At 41.4% G+C, this 25,296-nt stretch overlaps 1 protein-coding gene across 2 annotated transcripts in view; it reads right to left on the bottom strand.

The window, feature by feature from the left end:
- The window catches only part of card11 (caspase recruitment domain family, member 11), a 321,723-nt gene that overhangs the window by 134,145 nt on the left and 162,282 nt on the right, over positions 1 to 25,296 (bottom strand). For both annotated transcript variants that reach the window (XM_072268714.1, XM_072268715.1), the window contains exon 5: positions 19,104 to 19,283. In XM_072268714.1, coding sequence (XP_072124815.1) covers positions 19,104 to 19,283 — 180 coding nt within the window. The remainder of the gene's footprint in view (positions 1 to 19,103; positions 19,284 to 25,296) is intronic.

Here is a 25,296-nt window from a genome sequence, read left to right as displayed (position 1 = left end):
CTACTTTCATGCAGCTTGATGCTCAACATTCAAAGAAAACAGGTTTTGTACCGTACACCCTGTCAATTTATTTCTGAAATTTACACTTTTTCAAAATAATCTCAACTGCGAACCAGCAAATTAACTATATTAACTGCCTGATTTTGAAGGTTTTGAATGTTAGTGAGACAAGGTGTCATAAGAAATTACAATGTGCAATTGTTCTTCACGTCTGCTACACCCCTGCAGTGAAATACTAAGAGCACAGCAATATATGAAATAAAGCTACCATTCTAATGACTGAGCTTGCTATTATGCATACAATAGTCAATTCACAGTATTAGATATTGAGGAGGCCCTTTTGGATGGGTGATCATTAAAGTAGTAATTACTAGAGAAATAGCATAATTGCTAATGTTTTAACAGTCCATGTGGTAGAAATGTTTTTCAAACTCAGTGAGCATAACCGTACTTTACCACTCACGAACTAACATTTTCAAGCTTCGTGAAGTGCAGAGATAGAAGAGGGATCTCTAATGTTCTAAACCAGCTTAAAGTCTGGCCATTAAGTTGAAACAGAATAGTACAGGGAGAAACAAAAGAATAGTATGGGGGGGGAAATGCATTAAACCATTGTGCGATGAAGGTGCCCAAAAATTCTTAAAAGAAAAATATAATTTTTTTGGTGTAATGAAGGAATCACAGCTAGATTTCAGAGACATGAGACAATCTGTTTCTCAATGAACTTACTGAGTGATAAATATCATCCAGGACACCAGGAGAACTTTAGCATTGTTCTCCTAATTATTACAATGAGATTTTCATAAGAATCTCCCAGTACTGCATTAGAGTACCAGCCTAGGTCAAGTCTTTCAGTAAGTGAACTGAGATTTGAATTTGCAACCTTCTGAATCAGAGATATAATTGCAAAAAACTGGCCAAAGACACTGCAAATCAGGTGGTAGAAATTTATAAGAAGACAGCAAGTTAAAAAGGCTGTGAAGGTAGGGATCAGGCTTGGCAAAGCCTTTTAGAGAGCTTAAAAGAAAAATAAAGATTTTGAATCAATGCACTGGAGGGCATGGAAGTAAAGACAGCAAAGAATAAAAGTGTAAATCAGACAAGGAGATGAACAGTAAGGTGCTGACCTAGTGGGTTTTTTTAAGGATGGAGCTCAGGAGAGTGTAAGGAAGAAACAACAGGAATCAAAGCTTGATTGCCTTAAGTGTGAATATAGCATTTTTATCCTAACCGCACATCAGCAGGTGATGCAGTATTAATCGTCATAACTTAGAACTACAAAGCCGTAAGTACAGGTCCTGCCATAGATCTTGAGAAACTGAATAGATCTGGTAACTTGTGACTTGATGAACCCATTTTCATTACTGAACTCAACAAAAGACAACTTGTCATTCCCAAACAACCTGACAACTATACAATTCCAGGCTGCTATATTCTCATTCCTACATACGCACTGTAAAAAGCAATTGTAACAAGGATCACAAATATTCTTTTACAACTGGGAAAGGTGGTTTTGTCAGCTCTGCTTCTCTACATTGAATTGCAAATAAGACCACAAGATATAGGAGCAGAATTAGGCCATTTGGTCCATCAAGTCTGCTCCACTATTTCATATTGGCTGATCCAATTTTGCCTCTCAGCCCCAATCTCCCGCCTACCCCACTTTTGGTATTGTCTTTAGTATTTAGTATCCTCTTTAATATCAAACTTTTGGTATCCTCTTACACTCGTATTCCATCTTAACCTTCTTAATGACTTTTTTTGGTTGCCTTCTGTTGGTTTTTAAAAGCTTCCCAATCCTCTAGCTTCCACCTAATATTTACTCTATTATATGCCCTCTCTTTGGCTTTTAATTGGCTTTGACTTCTCTTTTTAGCCACCGTTGTGTCACCTTTCCTTCAGAGTACTTCTTCCTCTTTAGGATGTATATATGCTGTGCCTTCTGAATTATTTCCAGAAATTCCAGCCACTGCTGCTCTGCTGTCATCCCTGCCAGTATTCTTTTCCATTCAATTCTAGCCACACCTCTCATGCCTCTGTAATTCCCTTTACTCCATTGTAATACTGATACATCTGACTTTAGCTTTTCCTACTCAGATTTCAAGGTGAAATCGATCATATTAAGATCACTTGCTCCAAGGGGTTCTTTTACCTTAAGATCTCAAATCAATTCTGGTTCATTGCACAACACCCAATCCAGAATTGCTGATCTCCTAGTGGGCTCAACCACAAGCTGCTCTAAAAAGCCATCTGGTAGGCATTCTAGAAACTCTCCCTCTTGGAACCTAATACCAATCTGATTTTCCCAATCTACTGGCATATTAAAATCCCCCATGACTATTGTAACATTGTCCTTTTGGCATGCATTTTCTATCTCCCATTGTAGCTTGTAGACCACATCCTTTCTACTGTCTGGATACAATTCGTATGGGGGTATATTTTACCTTTGCACTTCCTTAGCTTTATCCACAATGCTTCAACACCTATGCACCTCTTTCTAATGATCTGATTTCATTTTTTACCAACAGACCAATGCCACCCCCTGTGCATTCTTGCCTGTTCTTTTGAAACAATGTGTATCCTTGGACATTAAGCTCCCAGCTACAATCTTCTTTCAGCCACGATTCAGTGATACCTATAACATCATACCTGCCAATCTTTAACTGTGCATCCTGCCAAAAAGTGATCTTCTACCAAGAATGGCAGATGTACCATTATAATAGGCAGAGTAATCTGCATCTTGCCCAGGACTTAATTCTTTTAATTAGTCCTCTTACTCAGGTTCATATAGATATGCACTAAGGTGGGAGAGCAGTGCTGTTCTCTTGGAGTCATGGTAAATTTGCCTTCAGGCAAGCAGCCGGGGAACCTCATATTGGAATATAGTTTGGAGGGTTGTTCACTGAGCCTGGAGGCCAGCAGCCGGGGAACCAAATGGTTCGGCACCAGTCGAGGTGACATCATCAGTGCGCATCTGAGTGTTGTTTCTGCCGAATGCTCATGTTTATTTTGGTCTGACTTGTTGTTCTGACTGGTTGGCTGTCGTGCTGGCTGCTTGTCTCTACTGGGTCCCAGCCAACCAGATAGCTGAATGATGTCCACTAGTCTATAATTCCTGGTTATCGGTCATTGTGAGCATTGATTCCTTGGGTGTGCATGGCTCACCCCTCTGCCTTGATCCCACAGACACATAGGTTCATAAATTGAACCAGTTCAATATGTTTCTTAATAGAGTTTTCAGCTAAGAACCAAACTTCTAAGAATTCTCTTGATTTCTTGTTTTGTGCTTCTGACAGGATTTTTGTAGATTTCCAGACAAAATTATGTCCTTCTTGGTCTTCATGTACTGAGATCAGTGACAGAGGACCGTGTCTTCTTACGGCTAGCTGATGTTCATGTGGTCTCGCGGATATAGAATTGGATGCAATTTATGAACCTATTTGGCTGTGGAATTGGAGCTGAGGGGTGAACCACGGGCACCCGTGGAACCAACATTCATAACGACCAATAACCAGGTAGAGGTGTCAGTGGAGATCATTCAACTATCTGGTTAGCCAGGACCCATCGGAGACTAGCAGCTAGCACAACAGCCAACCAACCAGAACAATGAGTTGGACATTATAAACGCAAGCACTCAGCAGAAACAATATTCAATTGCACACTGATGATGTCACCTCGGCTGGTGACGAAATGTTTGCCACCTAACCTCCAGGCTTGACAAACAACCCTACAAACAACCAGCAACCCAAGCTTCCAATCTTCTCTTTCCTTTCCTAATATTACGGTGTTTAGACCTCCAAGTCAGTTCTAATATGCAGTGAGATCACAAAAGATCTGTAACCTATCTTCATTTATCAGTCTTTTCCTCATAACCTTTAATCTTTTGGAAGACAAAAATCTATCAGTTTTCTATTTGATATTAATCACTGGCCAAGCATTAATTACAATTTGTGAAATTCCAAACAGTTTGTGAGTTCCAAACCTATGTCTTTACATATTTGGTTTAGATGTAAACCTTCTACATCTTTATCCCACAAACCCCACTGCATTAATGAAGTGCTGGATCCTGGATCAGGTCTAATTTGACCTGAGATTTGAGAGGCTCAAATGTGGCTTAAGTAGGGCTTGTATCAGTAGCAAAACCCATGTTTGTGCCATTTTGTAGGATTAAAAAAATAGCATTCTATTGTGGTAATTAGTCATAGTCATACTTTATTGATCCTGGGGGAAATTGGGAAATTAATGGACTCAGAACCCCCAGGTTTCTATAAATTCATTGTTTTTTGCTTTCACCATTTAGTAAGTACATGCTATCCTTATTAGTTTTAAAGTAAATTGTCTCTATTTACCTACTGTGAACCCTTGTGGTGTAATTTTACTTATTAATTCATAGATAACATCTATTGATTCTACCCTATCGATTACCTTGGTCAGTTCTTCAGAAAATTTGATCAGATTTGTTCTTATTAAAGATTCCAAGAATTTCTTGATAAGAACCGTTAGTTAACTGGTCACTTACCCTCTCCCCCCACACTCCCCAACCATGAAATCCACCCCTAATGAAATTGTTCCCAAACTGAGATGACCTTTCAAAGTTAATGTTCTAAGACTATATGAACAAGAACCCGATTAACAACCTACTTCTTTTTTCAATGAGACATGTATTCAGCATTCCTGCCCTCCACAAACCCCTTGTATTCCCTCTGTGGCAATGATCTGTCAATCTCAACCTTGAATATACTCAATCTTTGTCCTAAATGACCGACTTGTAACTTAGTTCTGGATTCTTCAGCATGGGGATGCAGCTTCTCAGCTTCTACCTTTTCAAATCTGCTCAGTTTCAACATTTGTCTGTCTGAGTGAAAGAAGCCATGGTAAGAACTGACATGCTATACCCTTGCTGTTAGTTTGATTTGCTGACTGCTTTAGTTTGATTTGTGAGGATGAAAGCAAAAGACGTAGAAACAAGCATAGATCACACGAAAGCTCTTTCATGGGTCAACCTTTAATTCCACCGAGATTATACTGCAAAGAATCTATTGCCATTTTCAGAGAGACCAGAACTGCAAATTCTGCCCTGTAAAAGTTCAGCATTGCTAATCAAGGAAGGCTACTATGCATCTTTCTTCTTGATTATTTGCTTTCTGTATTTGATGTACCAGAGCAACAAGATTTTTGTTCAAAAATCATTTGTTTCTCTAGTCCTCTAACCAAATATAGGTTTCCATTTCTCTGCATGACACTTGATCTTTCTCTACCGCTTAAATCTGTTTATATACAATTACAGACTTGTTGAAACTTCTTTACAGAGATATGTAGTTCTAATGAGCATCCTTCAAAAACTGTACGACGAAATCATTTAATCCTAGGGACCCAGTTCAGTAGTTCTGAGCAGGAGAGATTTCAGTTCAAGTTATTTATTGCAAGCGTGGTTCTGTCAATCATTCTCATATTCTGGAGTCAAGATAAACAACTTATAACATAACTTCCAAACTTTATTTTCTATTTAAGGATTAAGGTCGTTCTATTGCATTAACAGAAACCATTATTTTTCATGTAATTCTACCCGCTAAAAAATTGAAATAAATAAATACCTACAACATGTGGGACTCAAATAGATTAGATGGAAATGTAAGCACGTAAAGTGTTCAAAATGTATAGAGGCTCCCAAAAGCAATACAAAATGTTCAGATAGCTTTGAAATAGCATAGTAAACACGTCAATTTATATCACTGTTGCAGAATGGCAGCATGAATAAATGCTTCATCAATGGAACTGGTCTTGACTGCAGATGAAGGTCTGTTTGTGCAGACTTTCAAGTGCCTGTTCTATATAGATTGAAGTGGCAAATCTTACTGCACAGTAAACCTATTTTGTTGCTTTAATGTTGGGAAGCAGATCCCAATCACTAGGATCTCTTGCTATCCCTATTCTGGATTACAAAGTCAGTCAAGAGATGCAAAGCAAACTCTTAAGAGTACATAAACTGTAAATCTGAAATTAAAGCAAGTGCTTTTTGAAATATTCAGCAGGCCAGGAACATTTCAGAAAAACCAAACATTTGAGGTTAGTCACCCTTTTTCACTGTTTACATATAAATACATAATTATACTGCAAATAAACCTAAGTAATGGAAAGAAAGCAAAACTACAAATTGTAACAGACAACCACATTCACAATACTGTTGGTGAGTGGATTAACTATAAACCAAGTTCCTTTTACAATGAAAAAAGTGACTACTAAGCATTAATCTAAATTTCATTTTGAGATCCACTTACCAGCGACACGCCTGAAAATTAACTACTTTGACCAAATTCTCTTCAAGAAGCAGTCCATTTAAGACTATCCTGTATGACTTTTATCATGCGTGTACACACACAAATTTGATCAGGTACCTGTATATGGTGCTGCAGTTTGTATGTAGACATCAAAGACCACTTGAAATGAGGAGGCAAATGATAACACCAAATGAGAAATAAGCATTGTTACAAATTCCAACAGCAGTCTCCCTGCCACATATTTTTAATATCAACTAGTTTGGATTAAAGGCAAAGTGAATAAGAATAAGGAACTTTGGTTCTCAAGGGATATTGGAACTCTGATAAAGAAAAAGAGAGAGATGTATGATATGTATAGGAAACAGGGAGCAAATAAGGTACTTGAGGAGTATAAAAAGTGCAAAAAAAAAACTTAAGAAAGAAATCAGGAGGGCTAAAAGAAGACATGAGGTTACCTTGACAGTCAAGGTGAAGGATAATCCAAAGAGCTTCTATAGGTATATTAAGAGCAAAAAGATAGCCAGGGAAAAAATTGGTCCTCTTGAAGATCAGAGTGGTCAGCTATTTATGGGACCAAAAGAAATGGGGGAGATCTTAAATGGGTTTTTTGCGTCTGTATTTACTAAGGAAACTGGCATGGAATCTATGGAAATAAGGCAAACAAGTAGTGAGGTCATGGAACCTACACAGATTGAAGAGGAGGAGGTGCTTGCTATCTTGAGGCAAATCAGAGTAGATAAATCCCCAGGAGCTGACAGGGTATTCCCTTGGACCTTGAAGGAGACTAGTGTTGAAGTTGCAGGGGCCCTGGCAGATATATTTAAAATGTCGATATCTACAGGTGAGGTGCCCGCGGATTGGAGGATAGCTCATGTTGTTCTGTTGTTTAAAAAAGGCTCTGAAAGTAATCAGGGAAATTATAGGCCGGTAAGTTTGACGTCGATAGTAGGTAAATTATTGGAAGGAGTACCAAGAGATAGGATCTACAGGTATTTGGTTAGACAGGGACTTATTAGGGAGAGTCAACATGGCTTTGTGCGTGGTAGGTCATGTTTACCAAATCTTTTAGAGTTTTTCGAGGAGGTTACCAGGAAAGTGGATGAAGGGAGGGCAGTGGATGTTGTCTACATGGCCTTCAGAAAGGCCTTTGACAAGGTCCCGCATGGGAGGTTAGTTAGGAAGATTCAGTCGCTAGGTATACATGGAGAGGTGGTAAATTGGATTAGACATTGGCTCAATGGAAGAAGCCAGAGAGTGGTAGTGGAGGATTGCTTCTCTGAGTGGAGGCCTGTGACTAGTGGTGTGCCACAGGGATCAATGATGGGTCCATTGTTATTTGCCATCTATGTCAGTGATGTGGATAATAATGTGGTGAATTGGATCAGCAAATTTGCTGATGATACAAAGACTGGAGGTGTAGTAGACAGTGAGGAAGGTTTTCAAAGCTTGCAGAGAGATTTGGACCAGCTGGAAAAATGGGCTGATAAATGGCAGATGGAGTTTAGTACAGACAAGTGTGAGATATTGCACTTTGGAAGGACAAACCAAGGTAGAACATACAAGGTAAATGGTAGGGCACTGAGGAGTGCAGTAGAACAGAGGGATCTGGGAATATAGATACAAAATTCCCTAAAAGTGGCGTCACAGGTAGATAGGGTCGTAAAGAGAGCTTTTGGTACATTGGCCTTTATAAATCAAAGTATCGAGTATAAGAGTTGGAATGTTATGGTGAGGTTGTATAAGGCATTGGTGAGGCCAAATTTGGAGTATTGTGTGCAGTTTTGGTCACCAAATTACAGGAAGGATATTAATAAGGTTGAAAGAATGCAGAGAAGATTTACAAGGATGTTGCCGGGACTTGAGAAACTGAGTTACAGAGAAATGTTGAATAGGTTAGGACTTTATTCCCTGGAGCGTAGAAGAATGAGGGGAGATTTGATAGAGGTATATAAAATTATAACGGGTATAGATAGAGTGAATGTAAGCAGGCTTTTTCCACTGAGGCTAGGGGAGAAAAAAACCAGAGGGCATGGGTTAAGGACGAAGGGGGAAAAGTTTAAAGGGAGCATTAGGGGGTCTTCTTCACACAGAGAGTGGTGGGAGTGTGGAATGAGCTGCCAGATGAAGTAGTAAATGTGGGCTCACTTTTAACATTTAAGAAAAACTTAGACAGGTACATGGATGAGAGGTGTATGGAGGGATATGGTCCAGGTGCAAGTCAGTGGGACCAGGCAGAAAAATGCCCTGTTTCTGTGCTGTAATGCTCTATGGTTCTATGGATAATTCAGTATTTGTTAGTTGCTTTTAGATTTGTGCATCATCTAAGACTCTGTAACTGTAACTGCAATTATATACTGCATTCTGTTATTTTTTTTCCTTTGTGCTATCTTGATGTTTGGAATGATCTCTCTGGGTGGCAAACAAAATAAAGCTTTTCACTGTATCTGAGTACATATGATGATAGCAAACCAATTACCAAATAAATGCATTGATTGGCACAAATGAGTCATTGCTGGTGACATATTAATGTGCGTGTAGCAGAGGTCAAATTGATATAATTATCAAGGATTATTTAATTCTGACACGGTGTACGGCTAGCATGAATAACTTACTCATGCAAGTCAAGTGTTGATCTGGAGGGAATCATTCAATGTTAATGGATTTTATGTTAATTCACAGTTATTGGTCTCGTAATTATCATTTACTGTTGGTGATGTTAAGTCCAAATGTTACTTTAAAACATAATTCAACTTTAAACAAGTTATTTGCTTTATACTTTGATGAATGCTGAGTGAATGCTTCCTCTCAGGGTTCTTCCAAGAAGAACGTGAGGAAACTAAAACAGTTGACCAGCTACAATATTGGAATTCAAACTAGTTATCCAAGATAAACCCAGAAGTGAACCCCCAACAGAGAAAGTTGGCGACACTTCCTTATGGACTTCACATGCCAGTTTTTAAAAGAGCGCGGAGCCTATCGGGACTTGCCTGCAGAGTGGGAGATTGCTTGGGCTATTAGTAGCCAATAAGAGAAGCAAGTTGTAAGTGAGTGGGCCAGGGTTAGAGTGGGAGGTTTTGGTGAGAACGAACAGAGGCTCTAAGAATGTTTTCGGTAAGTAATTTTTCTTCTTTCTTTGCCTATTAGTACATAGCTTGTGCATTCAGAATGCATCCAGGGTTAGGGTATGCTCTTTATGAGAGATGAGGGAACTTGAGGAGACCTCCAGTCTCCCTAATAACTACAACTGTATGAAGTGCAAGTTGCAGCTCCTGAGGGATAGTGTGATGGAACTGGAGATACAGCTGGATGACCTTCAGCTCATACAAGAGAATGAGGAGGTGATAGATAGGAGCAACAGGGAGGTAAGTCAACTCAAACATGCAGGAGTTAGGTAGCTGGGGGATTGTCCGGAGAGGGAAAGGGGGAGGCAGCCTGTGCAGAGTACCCCTGTTGTCACTCCCCTCAATAATAAATATATTGATTTGGATGTTGTTGGGGGGGAATGACCTACCAGGGGAAGCCACGGGTCTCTGGCATTGGGTCTGGTTCTGGCTCTGGCTCTGTGGCTCAGAAGTGAAGTGGGGCCAAGAGAAGTGCAGTAGTTCAAAGTTCAAAGGACAGAGTACAGACTGTATATATCACCACGTACAACCCTGAGATTCATTTTCCTGTGGATATACTCAGCAAACCTATGTAATAGTGACTATAACAGGACCAATGAAAGATCAACCAGAGTGCAAAAGATAAAATCCTTAGAGGTGACATAGGATTGGAAGATGTAGAATTGTTGTGTTTGGAGTTAAGAAACTGCAAGGGTAAAAAGACCCTGAATGAGACTTATATACAAGCCTTTAACAGTAGCCAGGATGTAGGGTACTAATCACAACGGGAGATAGAAAAGGAATGTAAAAACCTTCCAGGGAAAAGGCAGTTCTATACCGGATGTTGTGCAATGAAATGATTTGATTAGGGAGCTTAAGTTAAAGTTTGAGAAGCTAAAGTCAGAAATATCAGTATTACAGTGGAGTAAAGGAAATTACAGAGGCATAAGAGAGGAGCTGGCCAAAGTTGACTGGAAGGGGACACCAGCAGGGACAATAGCAGAACAGCAATGGTTGAAGATTCTGGGAGCAATTGAGAAGGTGCAGGATATATACATTCAAAGAAGAAGAAGTATTCTAAAGGGAGAGTGAAGCAACTGTGGCTGACATTGGAATTTAAAGACAGCATAAAAACAAAAGAGCAGGCAGATAAATATCGCAAAAATTTCTGGGAGGTTCAGGGATTGGGAAGAAAAGGTGAAATGCATTATGAAGGTAAGCTAACAAATCATATAAAAGACGATGCAAACATTTTTTCACGTACAGTATATAAAGAGTAAAAGAAGTGAAGGTGGGTATTAGATTGTTAGCAACATAGAAACATAGAAAAACTACAGCAAAATACAGGCTGTTCAGCCCACAATGCTGTGCTGAACATGTACTTACTTTGGAAATTACCTAAGGTTACCCATAGCCCTTATTTTTCTAAGCTCCATGTACCTATCCAGGAGTCTCTTAAAAGACCCTATTGTAAACACCTCCACCACCATCACCGGCAGCCATTCCACGCACTCACCACTCCTTGTGTAAAAAACTTTGCCACTGACATCCCTTCTGTACCTACTTCCAACCACCTTAAAACAGTGCCCTCTCGTGATAGCCATTTCAGCCCTGGGAAAAAGCCTTTGACTATCCACATAATCAATGCCTCTCATCATCTTATACCCTCTATCTGGTCACCTCTCATCCTCCGTCGCTCCAAGGAGAAAAGGCCAAGCTCACTCAAACCTATACTCGTAAAACATGCTCCCCAATCCAGGCAACATCCTTCTAAATCTCCTCTGCACCCTTTCTATTGTGTCCACACCCTTCCTGTAGTGAGGTGACCAGAACTGAGCATAGTACTCCAAGTGGGGTGTGACCAGGGACCTATATAGCTGTAACATTACCTCTCAGCTCTTAAACTCAATCCCATGGTTGGTGAAGGCCAATATACCGTATGCCTTCTTAACCACAGAGTCAACCTGTGCAGCAGCTTTGAGTGTCCTATGGACTCAAATTCCAAGATCCCTCTGATCCTCCACACTGTCAAGAGTCTACCATTAATACTATATTCTGCCATCATATTTGACCTATCAAAATGAACGGCCTCACACTTGCATCCTATTAATGTCCCACTGTAACCTCTGACAGCCCTCCACACTATCCACAACACCCCCAACCTTAGTGTCATCAGCAAATTTACTAACCCATCCCTCCACTTCCTCAACCAGGTCATTTATAAAAATCACAAAGAGTAGGGGCCCCAGAACAGATCTCTGAGGTGCACCACTGGTCACTGACCTCCATGCAGAATATGACCCTTCTACAACCACACTTTGCCTTCTGTGGGCAAGCCAATTCTGGATCCACAAAGCAACGTCCCCTTGGATCCCATGTCTCCATACTTTCTCAATCAGCCTTGCATGGGCTACCTTATCAAATGCCTTGCTGAAATCCATATACACTACATCTACTGCTCTACCTTCATCAATGTGTTTAGTCACATCCTCAAAAAATTCAATCAGGTTTGTAAGGCACGACCTGTCTTTGACAAAGCCATGCTGACTATTCCTAATCATATCATGCCTCTCCAAATGTTCATAAATCCTGCCTCTCAGGATCTTCTCCATCAACTTACCAACCACTGAAGTAAGACTCACTTATCTATGATTTCCTGGGCTATCTTTACTCCCTCTCTTGAATAAGGGAACAACATCTGCAGCCCTCCAATCCTCCGGAACCTCCCCCATGCTCATTGATGATGCAAAGACCATGGCCAGAGGCTCAGAAATCTCCTCCCTCGCCTCCCACAGTAGCCTGGGGTACATCTCATCCGGTCCCGGAGACTTATCCAACTTGATGCTTTCCAAAAGCTCCAGCACATCCTCTTTCTTAATGTCTATATGCTCAAGCTTTTCAATCCGCTGTAAGTCATCCCTACAATCACCAAGATCCTTTTCTGTAGTGAATACTGAAGCAAAGTATTCATTAAGTACGTCTGCTATCTCCTCTGGTTCCATACACACTTTTCCACTGTCACACTTGATTGGTCCTATTCTCTCACGTCTTATCCTCTTGATCTTCACATACTTGTAGAATGCCTTGGGGTTTTCTTTAATCATGCTCGCCAAGGCCTTCTCATGGCCCCTTCTGGCTCTCCTAATTTCATCCTTAAGCTACTTCCTGCGAGCCTTATAAACTTCTAGATCGCTAGCATTACCTAGTTTTTTGAATCTTTTGTTAAGATTTTCTTTTCTTCTTGACTAGATTTTCAACAGCCTTTGTGCACCACGGTTCCTGTACCCTACCACCCTTTCCCTGTCTCATTGGAACATACCTATGCAGAACGCCACGCAAATATCCCGTGAACATTTGCCACATTTCTGCTGTACATTTTCCAAAGGACATCTGTTCCCAATTTATGCTTCCAAGTTCCTGCCAGATAGTTTCATATTTCCCCTTACTCCAGTTAAAAACTTTCCCAACGTGTCTGTTCCTATCCCTCTCCAATGCTATGGTAAAGGAGATAGAATTGTGGTCACTATCTCCAAAATGCTCTCCCACTGAGAGACCTGACACCTGACCAGGTTCATTTCCCAATACCTCTCCTCTTGTAGGCTAATCTACATATTGTGTCAGGAAACCTTACCAAACACACCTAACAAACTCCACCCCATCTAAACCCCTTGCTCTAGGGAGATGTCAGTCAATATCTGGGAAATTAAAATCTCCCACCACAACAGCCCTGTTATTATTACACCTTACCAGAATCTATCTCCCTATCTGCTCCTCAATGTCCCTGTTACTATTGGGTGGTCTATAAAAAACACCCAATACAGTTATTGACCCCTTCCTGTTTCTAACTTCCACCCACAGAGACTCAGTAGACAATCCCTCCATGACTTCCTCCTTTTCAGCAGCCGTGACACTATCTCTGATCAGCAATGCCAAGCCCCCACCTCTTTTGCCTCCCTCCTCATCCTTTCTGAAACATCTAAAACCTGGCACTTTAAGTAACCATTCCTACCCCTGAGCCATCCAAGTCTCTGTAATGACCACAACATCATAGCTCCAAGTACTGATCCGTGCTCTAAGCTCATCCACTTTGTTCATGATGCTTCTTGCATTAAAATAGATACATCTCAAACCATCGATCTGAGTGTATTCCTTCCCTATCACCTGCCCATCGTACTGTCTCCAAGCTTTCTCTATTTGTGAGCCAACCGCCCCTTTCTCCATCTCTTCAATTCGGTTCCCACCCCCCAGCAATTCTAGTTTAAACTCTCCCCAACAGCCTTAGCAAACCTCCCTACCAGGATATTGATCCTCCTCAGATTCAAGTGCAACCTGTCCCTCTTGTACAGGATATGCCTGCCCTAAAAGAGGTCCCAATGATCCAGAAATCTGAACCCATGCCCTCTGCTCCAATCCCTCAGCCACACATTTATCCTCCACCTCATTCTATTCGTATACTCACTGTTGCGTGGCACAGGCAGTAATCCCGAGATTAATACCTTTGTGGTCCTGCTTCTCAACTTCCTTCCTAACTCCATGTAGTCTGTTTTCAGGACCTCCACCCTTTTCCTACCATGTCATTGGTACCAATATGCACCACGATCGCTGGCTATTCACCTTCCCACTTCAGGATATCATGAATGCGATCAGAAACAACCCAGATCCTGGCACCTGGGAGGCAAAATACCATCCGTGTTTCTTTCCTGCGTCCACAGAATCGCCTGTCTGATCCCCTAACTATAGAGTCCCCTATTACTGCTGCCTTCTTCCTTTCCCTGCCCTTCTGAGTTACAGGGCCTGACTCTGTGCCAGAGGTGCAGCCACTAGTGCCTCCCCCAGGTAGGCCGTCTCCCCAACAGTACTCAAACAGGAGTACTTATTGTTAAGGGGGACAGCTACAGGTGTGCTCTCTAGTATCTGACTCCTGCCCTCCCCTCTCCTGACTGTTACCCACTTATCTGTCTCCCGAGGCCCTGGTGTGACTACTTGCCTATAGCTCCTCTCTATCACCTCCTCACTTTCCCTGATCAGATGAAGGTCATCGAGCTGCATCTTCAGTTCCCTAACCCAGTCCCTAAGGAGCTGCAGCTCAACACACTTGGTGCAGACGTGGCCGTCTGGGAGGCTGGGAATCTCCTGGACTTCCCACATCTGACACCCTGTTCAGAACTCTGGCCTCACAGACATACTTCCTGTTTCTATTCCTCACAGGTAACTTACCTCACCACGACCTGCTATCGCCAAAGTCCGAATGAGCCAAAGCCCTATCATTCTGCCTCAGATCACTCCGTCGATGACCACTCCACTAGGCAGTGTCTCCCTTTTATGCCTGAACCTTCCCTGGTATTGAACTCATGATTCGTGCTCCGGTTATAGCTGCTGATAGGTCACATACAATGGACGAATGCTCTCGAAGCTCCCTTTTCAAATAACCACCACTGCCCTGTGAGAAACTCCTCTTAGTAAAGCTCTGTTGACGCCGCTGATAGGCCACATACAATGGACTAACACTCTCGAAGCTTTCTTTTTAAATAATGTCGGAAAATGTCACTGGAGAGATTGTAATGGGGGACGAAGAAATGGCGTGCAAACTTAAGTAGTATTTTGCATCAGTCTTCACTATGGAAGACACTAGTAGTACGCCAGAAATTCAAGAGTGTCAAGGAGCAGAAGTGAGTGTAATTGCTATTACTAAGGAGAAGGTGCCTGGGATTCTGATAGGTCTGAAGGTAGATAAGTCACATGGACCAGATGGACTACACCCTATGGTTCTAAAAGAGGTAGCTGAAGAGATTGTGGAGGCATTAGTAATAATCTCTCAAGAATCACTAGATTCTGGAATGGTTCTGGAGGACTGGAAAATTGCAAAAGTATCACTACTCTTCAAGCAGAGCAGAAGGCAGAAGAAAGGAAATTATAGGCCAGTTAACCTGACTTCAGCAGTTGGGAAGAGATTGGAGTCTATTATTAAGGATGAGGTTTTGGGGTACTTGGAGGCAAATGATAAAATCTGCCAAAGTCAACATGGTTTCCCTATGGGAAAATAATGCCTGACAAATATGTTAGAATTCTTTGAGGAAACAACAGGCAGAATAGACAAAGGAGAGTCAGTGGATGTTGTTTATTTGGATTTTCAGAAGGTCTTTGACAAGGTGCTACACATCAGGATGCTTAGGAATGAAAGAAGCTGCCGGAAGTTGTGAACTCAGTCAGCTCCATCATGAGCACTAGCCTCGGCAGCATCCTGGACATCTTCAAGGAGCGATGCCTCAAAAAAGGCGGCATCCATCATTAAAGAACCCTACCACCCAAGACATGCCCTCTTCCCACTCTTACCGACCGGGGTGGGGGGGGGGGGGCAGGAGCCGGAAAGCACACACTCAACACTAGTTCACCGCTTTCTTGTACCACTTATTTAATATAAATATTTTACATTTACTATAATTCACAGTTACTATGCATTGCAATGTACTGCTGCCACAAAACAGACTAATTTCACCACAAAAATGCCGGTAATATTAAACCTGATTCTGATTCTGAGAGCCCATGGTTTTATAGGAAAGATACCAGCATGGAAAGAAGATTGGCTGACTGGCTGGAAGCAAAGAGAGGTAATAAAGTCGGCCTTTTCTGGTTGACAGGCCCGTGACTAGTAGTGTGCCACGTGCCACAAGGGTTGGTGTTGGGGCCACTTCTTTTCAAGTCACATGTCAATGATTTGGATGATGGAATTCATGGCTTTGTGGGCAAGTTTGCAGTCAATATGAAGATAGGTGGAAGGGCAGGCGGTGTTGAGGAAGCAGGGAGTCTGCAGAAGGACTTGGACAGATCAGGAGAATGGGCAAAGAAGTAGCAGAGGGAATGTAGAAAGTGTTTGGTCATGCACTTTGGTGAAAGAAAAGAAAGGGTTGACTATTTTCTAAACAGGGAGAAAATTTTAAAAACTCAGAGTTGCCAAGGGGCTTGGGAATCCTGGTGTGCAGGATTCCCTCAAGGCTAACTCGCAGGTTGAGCCAGTGGTAAGGAAGACAAATACAATGTTAGCATTCATTTACAGAGGCTTAGAATATAAAAGCAAGGATGAAATGCTGAGACTTTATAAGGCATTGGTCAGACTGCACTTGGTGTACTGTACTGTGAGCAGTTTTGGGCCCCTTATCTAAGCGAACATGTGCTGGCATTGGAAAGGTCCAGATGAGGTTCACGAGAATGATTCCTGGAATGAAAGTGTTCAACTACGAGCTGTGTTTTCTGACTTTGGAGCTGTACTCGCTGGAGTTCAGAAGAATGGGGGCGGGGAGGGGGGAAATCTCATTTAAACCTTTCAAAGGATGTCCATTTGGAACAGAGATGGCAAGGAACTTCTTATACCAGAGTGTGGTGAATTTGTGGAATTCATTGCTGCAGAGGGCTGTGGAAGCCAAGTCATTGGGTATATTTAAAGCACAGGTTGATCCGTTCTTGATTAGTCAGGTCATCAACAGTTATGTGGAGAAGCTTAAGGGGGAGTACAAGCCACATTATGATATTTGTTGATGTGATCAAACTCTGTAGTAATGGATGACTCTGAATGCATTAGCGAATTGTCCATTCGTCCCTTTTCAAACCTCTTTATAAAATCGAGGTCAATTGTTGTGGTGCAGTGAAGGAAGCACAATAACATGGGAATTACAAGACCATCTGATGAACTTGGTTAAAAATTTGATCAAATATTGCCACATATTTGTACCTGATTTGAAAATTGCCTGCAGTTCCTTGTAAACTAGAGTCTTTTGCAAAATTACATCTCTGCCCTTTAGGTGTAAGGTACCCCATGGGGTAACTGTGAGATCAAATAGCATACAATGCATAATTGACACCACAGTTGCAATTTATTTCTTTATTTATTGAGAGACAGAACGGAATCTGTCCTTCCGGCCCTTCGAGCTGCGCTGCCCAGCAATCCCCCAATTTAGTCCTGGATTATGGGACAATTTACAACGACCAATTAACCTATAAATCAGTATGCCTTTGGACTGAGGGAGGAAACATGAGCACCCAGAGGAAACCGACGTGGTCACAGGGAGAACCTACAAATTCCCTACAGGCAGTGGCAGGAATTGATCCCGGGTCGCCTCTACTGTAGAGCGTTGTGCTAACTACGTTACCATCAGCCCAGATCTGTGCCATCAATAATCATTTCACAAATGGAGCAGACCCTGACATGGGAAAGGCTTGTTAATGCAGAATCCAAGGGGCCTGGGCCAAATCGGCTGATCCCGACTGGATGGTCATCCTGCAGTAAGAAATTAATTGCTGGAGAGCATCAGGGCACCTGCCCCTCTTTTAGGATCACTAGTCAGAATTGAATGATGTCCACACACAAATAATAACATGTTTATAATGCAAATGCATATAAATATAATACAAATAATTTTAAGCTACTGAAGACTTGGACAGAGAATTAAATATCTATTGATTGCATGCAGAGAAGCAATCATATTTGGTTCAAGTAGAATTTCAATGTTATCTGAAGTATCATTAATAGATGATAACATATAACATATTTAAACCAAGCTGTTCAGCTCTGAGTGGAGTTTTAGACATTTCATCCACAAGAACACATCATAACATTTCAGAAAGGTCAGAGGTAAGTCCATGTTATAGAAGTAAGGAGAAAATGTTGTAAATTAAACACACATTTATTGCTAAAAGAAAAATGGAGCAGTACACAGATTAATAAAGAATGTTGAAGAGGAAGAGATTATTCATCACATCAGGCCCAAGGCCATATTCACACTGCACATGAGCATTTTCTCCTCTCCTCAGCAAACACTATCAGCATAACCTTAGCCAGCTGCTTCTCTCTCATGTATTTATTTAGCAACCTTTTAAATGCGTCTTTGCAATTTGCCTCAAGCACTCTATGTTGGTAGTTGATTTCACATTGTTATTAATCGATGGTAATGCTTCCTTGAAACTGCCTGCAAAAGTTATTAGTGATTGTCTTATATTTAAGGCTTCCAGCTTTGTACAAAGGGAAATAAGGTGCTGCAGGACATGTTTTACCATCTGAAATAAGTGCACCTTTCACAGATAGTTGGAAACATAGACCCTGACTATTCATCATCTTCACCCAGGAGAGGGTGGGATCAAAAGGAGTCGAGATGATATCTACAAAAGTTAGCTTTATATATGTTGTTTCATATAAACTGTATCACATTCTTGTAATACATTACTCAGCAATAAAACCTAGCAGCCAAGGCTATCAATATTTCTGACATGGCCAAGCAACAGAAATAATCAAGTTATTGTCACTGCCAAAAATGAACTATAAAAGTTGTCCTACTTATGAAAAAATCTGAAATAAGCACCATAAGAAGAGAAGAATGCTTTCAACATATGAAACATTATCTATTTTGTGTGATGCTATCAAGAACAAATTGGCAAAGGTATGAAAGTATTGATTGGAGTGCTGGTAAAAGTTTAAAGTGGAATGCGAGTGACTGTTCTGTTTACCAGCTATAGAATTAACTGTATATCATAGACATTGGAAAATCAAGTAAACAACAAGCCCACAAAGGGATAGTTACATGGTAACATGTTGACTTAAAAGTGGCTCTACTTTGGTTTAAAGTGACAATGAAAATCTTCATCACCAAGCACAAGTTGCAAATGGAATCAATAACTTTTTAACTTTTTAATTCCTTACTTGTTACGAATCTTCTAGGTTAATGATGATCATTACCTGAATGACTGATTGTAGTTCTTGGACTTTAGTCTTTAACATTTCATTCTCTCGTTCTAATTCCAGCACTTGCTCTTTTCTCGGTCTTTGCTCAATGTCATTTTTCAGTTTGAGGGATTGGTTGCGTTCCAATTTGCATTCTTCCTCCACCTTGTTTAACCTGTGTTTCAGCTGATCAATCTGTAGCAACGTTGATACAAGAAAGAAAAAAAATTCTTAGTAAACTTTAAATGGATTGCAAAGAAACGCAAGTCATCTGACCGTTACATCTGGCCATGTCTGCTCTAATTCCTTATACTGTATTCTTGCACAAAGCAGGCTGTTCAAATAAATAAACCATATAACCATATAACAGTCCGTGCCGAATGCTTACTCTCACCTAGTCCCACCAACCTGCACTCAGCCCATAACCCTCCATTCCTTTCCTGTCCATATAGCTATCCAATTTAACTTTAAATGACAACATTGAACCTGCCTCAACCACTTCTGCTGGAAGCTCGTTCCACACAGCTGCCACCCTCTGAGTAAAGAAGTTCCCCCTCGTGTTACCCCTAAACTTTTGCCCCCTAACTCTCAACTCATGTCCTCTTGTTTGAATCTCCCCCAAGCTCAATGGAAAAAGCCTATCCACATCAACTCTATCTATCCCCCTCATAATTTTAAATACCTCGATCAAGTCTCCCCTCAACCTTCTACACTCCAAAGAATAAAGGCCCAACTTGTTTTAATCAGGTCAGGGTGCTCAGGAATATTGAATCCAGATGAATTGATGAGAATTAATTCACAGATCAGTTGTATAAGGAAAGGAGCTGAATGGTACGACACATGTTCATTATTCCTGAACAAACTTTGATTTAACTTTTAGGTTGTGCCCGCCCAGCCTGTACTCCCCATGGAAGTAAACCCACTACTTATTGGGTAACTTTTGCACGCGACATTGCAAAATTTTTGAGCAGTTTTACAGAAGTTGCTCCTAAGGTGGTTGTCACACTGGTTGTACCAAACTTGGTCTGCGACAGGTAGTTCTCACACTGATTGCTCTTCAGAAACATTTTGTAATACTTAACTGTTATTTGATTCAGAAATGTGTGACATGAAAAATGGCTAACTGGTTTATCCTTTGGTTAGAGTGATCAATGAATGAAGTTTGCCAGGAGGACGGCACTACTTCTTCTCTTCTGTATGTAACACATGTACTCAATCACTTTCAAAAATATTCTCCATTTATACAGTACTTCTCATAACCTCACTAAATCCCAAATTGCTCTGGAACCAATTTTGCTCACCATCTAAATAGACAGGAGATGACAAGAAATATCATGTACTTTCTGTTTACGACAAGGCTATAAAACTATTACTTACCTTGACTTTCTATCAAGTCAATAGCCTGAGAGGCTTTAGATGTGATAGGTCATGAATCTATCAGTATTATTTGAGAATTAAACTGAAGGAATCTGGGTTTTTACCTGTTCACAGTTCCTCCACCGGCTCAAGGCAAAAAAATATTATCAGTGAGCCACGCATGATAAGAGTATTCTAGTCTGTGTCAGGTAATCCAATGTGTAAGTGAGGCCAATTGTCTTAGCCCCTCTGAGTCCAAGAACAGGCAAGTAACTAGGTAGGATCATGTTTTGGATCCAGTTACCACTTACATAGTCGATGACCTCCTCCACCTAATAAAGTGGCCACTGAGTGTATGTTTGTGGTCTTCGGCTGCTGTAGCCCATCCACTACAAGGTTTGACGTGTTGTGCGTTCAGAGATGCTCTTCTGCACGCCACTGTTGCAACATGTTGTTATTTTGAATTACAGTCACTGTACTGTCAGCCTGAACCAATCTGGCCTTTCTCCTCTGACCTCTCTCATTAACAAGGCATTTTTGTCCACAAGACTGCTGTTCACTGGGTTTTTTAATCCTTGCACCATTCTCTGTAAACTCTAGAGACTGTTATGCGCCTACCTTCACCTATCTTCATATCATCCGCAAACATTGCCACAAAGCTATCAATTCCATTATCCAAATCACTGACAAACAATGTGACAAGTAGTGATCCCAATACTGATCCCTGAGGAACACCACTAGTCATTGGCAACCAACCAGAAAAGGTCCGTTTTATTCCCATTCGCTGCCTTCTGCCTGTCAGCCATTCCTCTATCCACACCAGTATCTTTCCTGTAATGCCATATGACTTTATCTTGTTAAGCAACCTCATTTGTGGCACCTTATCAAATGCCTTCTGAAAATCCAAGTAAATAACATCCACTGCTTTTCCTTTGTCCATCCTGCTTGCTACTTCCTCGAAGAATTCTAACAGATTTGTCAGGCAAGATTTCCCTTTACAGAAACCATGTACACTTTGACTTACTTTATCATTAGTCTCCAAGTACCCCAAAACCTCATCCTGCATAGACTCCAACACTTTCCCAACCACTGAAGTTAGGCTAACTGGCTCATATGTTGGATTTTTAAAGGTTCCCAATAATCTAACTTCTCATTTTTGCTACCTTACGTGCCCTTTCCTTTGCTTTTATGCAGTCCTTAACTTATGTTAAGGACTGTGAACTATTGCCTTGTGAACTATTCCCAGTTGTGGCCATCAAACTTTACAACTCCTCCTTTGGAGGGTCAGACACCCGGAGCCGATAGGCTAGTCCTGGACTTAGTTCATAATTTACTGGCATAATTTACATATTACTATTTAACTATTTATGGTTCTATTACTATTTATTATTTATGGTGCAACTGTAATGAAAACCAATTTCCCCCTGGGATCAATAAAGTATGACTATGAACTTCCCTTGTCAGCCACAGTTGCCTACCCCTGCCATTTGAGAACAACTTCTTCTGTAGGACATACCTATCCTGTGCCTTGTGAACTATTCCCAGAAACTCCAGCCATCTCTGCTCTGCCGTCATCCCTGCCGGTATCATCCTCCAATCCACCTGAGCAAGCTCCTCTCTAATGTCTCTGTAAAAGCTCCTCTCTAATGTCTCTGTAATTCCCTTTATTCCATTACGACACTGATACATGTGACTTATGCTTCTCCCTCTCAAATTGCAGTATGAATTCATCACTGCTTCCTAGGGATTCCTTTATGGTAAGCTCTCTAATAAGATCTGGGTTATTACACAACACCGTCTAAAGTAGCCTTTCCCCGAGTAGGCTCAAGCACAAATTGCTCTAAAAAGCCATCTCATAGGCATTCAACAAACTCCCTCTCTTGTGATCCAACACCAACCTGATTTTCCCAATCCCCTTGCATATTGAAGTCCCCCATTACAATTGTGACATTACCCTTATTAAATGACTTTTCCAGTTCCTTTTGTAATCTCAATTCCACATCTTGGATACTATTTGGAGGCCTATATATGATTCCCTTAATGGTTTTTTCACTCTTGCAGTTTCTTAACTCCACGCACAAAGATTCAACGTTCTCTGACCCTGTGTCACCTCTTTCTAAAGGTGTAATTCCATCTCTTACCAACAGACCCACATAATAGCCTATGCCTTCCTGCCTGTCCTTTCAATACAAAGTACATCCTTTGATGTTAAGCTCCCAACTATGGCTTTCTTTCAACCACAGTGATGCCCACAACGCCATACCGACCAATCTCTAATTCCACCACGAGTTCGTCCATCTTATTCTGAATGCTACATTCCTAATCCTTGGCTTGTGGTTCCTTACACTCATGTTTCAACCATCATCTACGTGTAAACCTGCTGGCTCATCCTCAGCTCTGTTATACTGGTTCCCATCCCCTTGTCATGTTAGTTTACACTACACCCAACAGCTCTAGTAAACCTGCCCACAAGAATATTGGTTCCCCTCGGATTCAAGTGCAACCCGTCCCTTTTGTACAGGTCACTCTTGCCCCAGAAGATGTCCCAATTATCCAGAAATCTGAATCCCTGCCCCCACTCCAATTCTTCAGTCACACATTTATCCGCCATCTCATTCTATTCCTATCCTCACTGCCGTGTGGCACAGGCAGCAATCCAAAGATTACTACCCTTGAGGTCCTGCTTCTCAGCTTTCTTCCTAACTCCCTGCACTCTGGTTCAAGACCTCCTCCCTTTTTCTACATACGACATTGGTACCAACGTGTACTAACTTCTAGCTGCTCACCCTCCCTTTTCAAGATATTGTGGATGTGTTCAGAAACATTGCAGACCCTGGCACCTGGGAGACAAACTACCACCCGTGTTTCTTTTTTGCATCCGCAGAATCACCTATCTGCCCCCCTAACTATAGAGTCCCCTATTACTGTTGCCATCTTCTTCCGTTCCCTACCATTATGAGCCACAGGGCCAGACTCGGTGCCAGAGGCACGGCAGCTGTGGCTGGCAGATTGCCCCCCCGCCCCCCACAACACTAATCAAAATGGAGTGCTTTTTGTTGTGGGGGATGGCCACAGGGATGCTCTCCACTATCTGATGTTCTCCCTTCCCTCTCCTGACAGTCACCCATTTACATGTCTCCTGTCATGGCCTGGTATTGAAACAACAATGCCCAAGAATGGAAATGCCTGCAGCCCAGTCCACCACAGGAAAAGCCCTGCCCATCACTCAGCACATGCACAAGGAGCATTGCCATAAGAAAGCAGCATCCATCATCAAAGACCCACTCCATCCAGGCCTTCTCATTGCTGCCATTGGTAGGAGGTACAGGAGCCTTAGATCTCACCTCACACAGTTCAGGAACAGTTATTACCCTTCAACCATCGGTCTCCTGAACCAGTGTGGATAACTTTATTTACCTCAATACTGAACTGATCACTGAACATAACCAATGGATTCACTTTCAACAACTCTACAACTCATGTTCTCAGTATTATTTATTCATTTATTTATTTAGTATGGTTTTTATTTGTCTTTGCAGTTCGTCTTCTTTTGCACATTGGTTACTTGTCAATCTATGTGTGTAGTGTGTCATTGATTCTATTGCATTTTTTTCAACTGTGAATGCCTGTAAGGAAAAGAATCTCAGGGTAGTATATGGTGACATATATGTCCTTCGATAATAAATTTACTTTGAACTATGAAAATCATGAATATTATTTCAAGTGCACCTATTTGGACCAGTGGTGAGAATTCCATCACATTTCTGATAAGCCTGGTAGGTATTGGTGAAGTGTTGAGCTATGGAGGTGAATTACTCATCTCATCGAGTTTTCAGTTCTGTTTCTGACCACTGAAAGCCAGCTAGGATGTTATCAAGTGAGGCCACTATTTAACTAAATTGTGGGGCAATCTAATCGGCAAACCTTGCCTTGTGTGTTCCTGGCTCCACATTCATACTGAAGCATCTAAATAACAATGTCAGAGTGCTATTTACTTACTATAGATCTGCCTCCGATACCATAACTCTCAGCGAACTTATCCTCAAACTTCACGACCTTAGACTCAATATTTCTCTTTGTAATTGGATCCTTAACTTTCTGACCAACAGACTGTAAATCAGTAAGGACAAGCAGCAACACAACCACCAGATTATCCTCAACACTGACACCCCACAATACAGCTTTCTTAGCCCTCTACTCCCTGTATGCACATGACTGTTTGGCTAGATTGTACACTAATTCTATCTACAAGTTTGCAGATGACAGCACTCTAATGGGCCAAATCTCAAATAATGACTTGGAGTACAGTAAGAAGATAGAGAGGCTACTTGTAATAGTGTCATGACAACAACCTTTCCCTCAATGTCAGCAAAAAAAAAGAGATGGTCATTTACTTTGGGAAGCAGGACAGATTACACGCTCTTCTTTATATCAATGATGCTGAGCTAGAGATGGTGGAGAGCATCAAGTTCTGGTCCAGCCATACAGATGCCATTACAAAGAAAAAAAGAACAGTGGCTCAAATCCCTCAGGAGACTAAAGAAGTCTGGCAAGTTCCCATTGACATTCCCCAATTTTTATTGATGCACATAGACAGCATCCTGTCTGAATGTGTTTAGCAATCACTTTCTGCCCTCAGAGACGGCAGAAAGTTGTGGACACATCTCAACACATCACGGAAACCAACCTCCCTGCCACGCATTCTGTCTACACTTTTTGCTCCTTGGTAAAGCAGCATAATCACAGACTCCACCCACCCTGAACATTCCCGTTCATCCCAATCCTATTGGGGAGAAGATAACAGAAGCCTAAAGGTACATACCATGAGGCTCAAGGACAGCTTCTATTCCAC

Source organism: Mobula birostris, chromosome 9, assembly GCF_030028105.1.
Source record: "Mobula birostris isolate sMobBir1 chromosome 9, sMobBir1.hap1, whole genome shotgun sequence".
Classification (NCBI taxonomy): Eukaryota; Metazoa; Chordata; class Chondrichthyes; order Myliobatiformes; family Myliobatidae; genus Mobula; species Mobula birostris.
The sequence above is the reverse complement of the archived record's forward strand: the minus strand, read 5'-3'. Positions and strand labels throughout refer to the sequence as shown.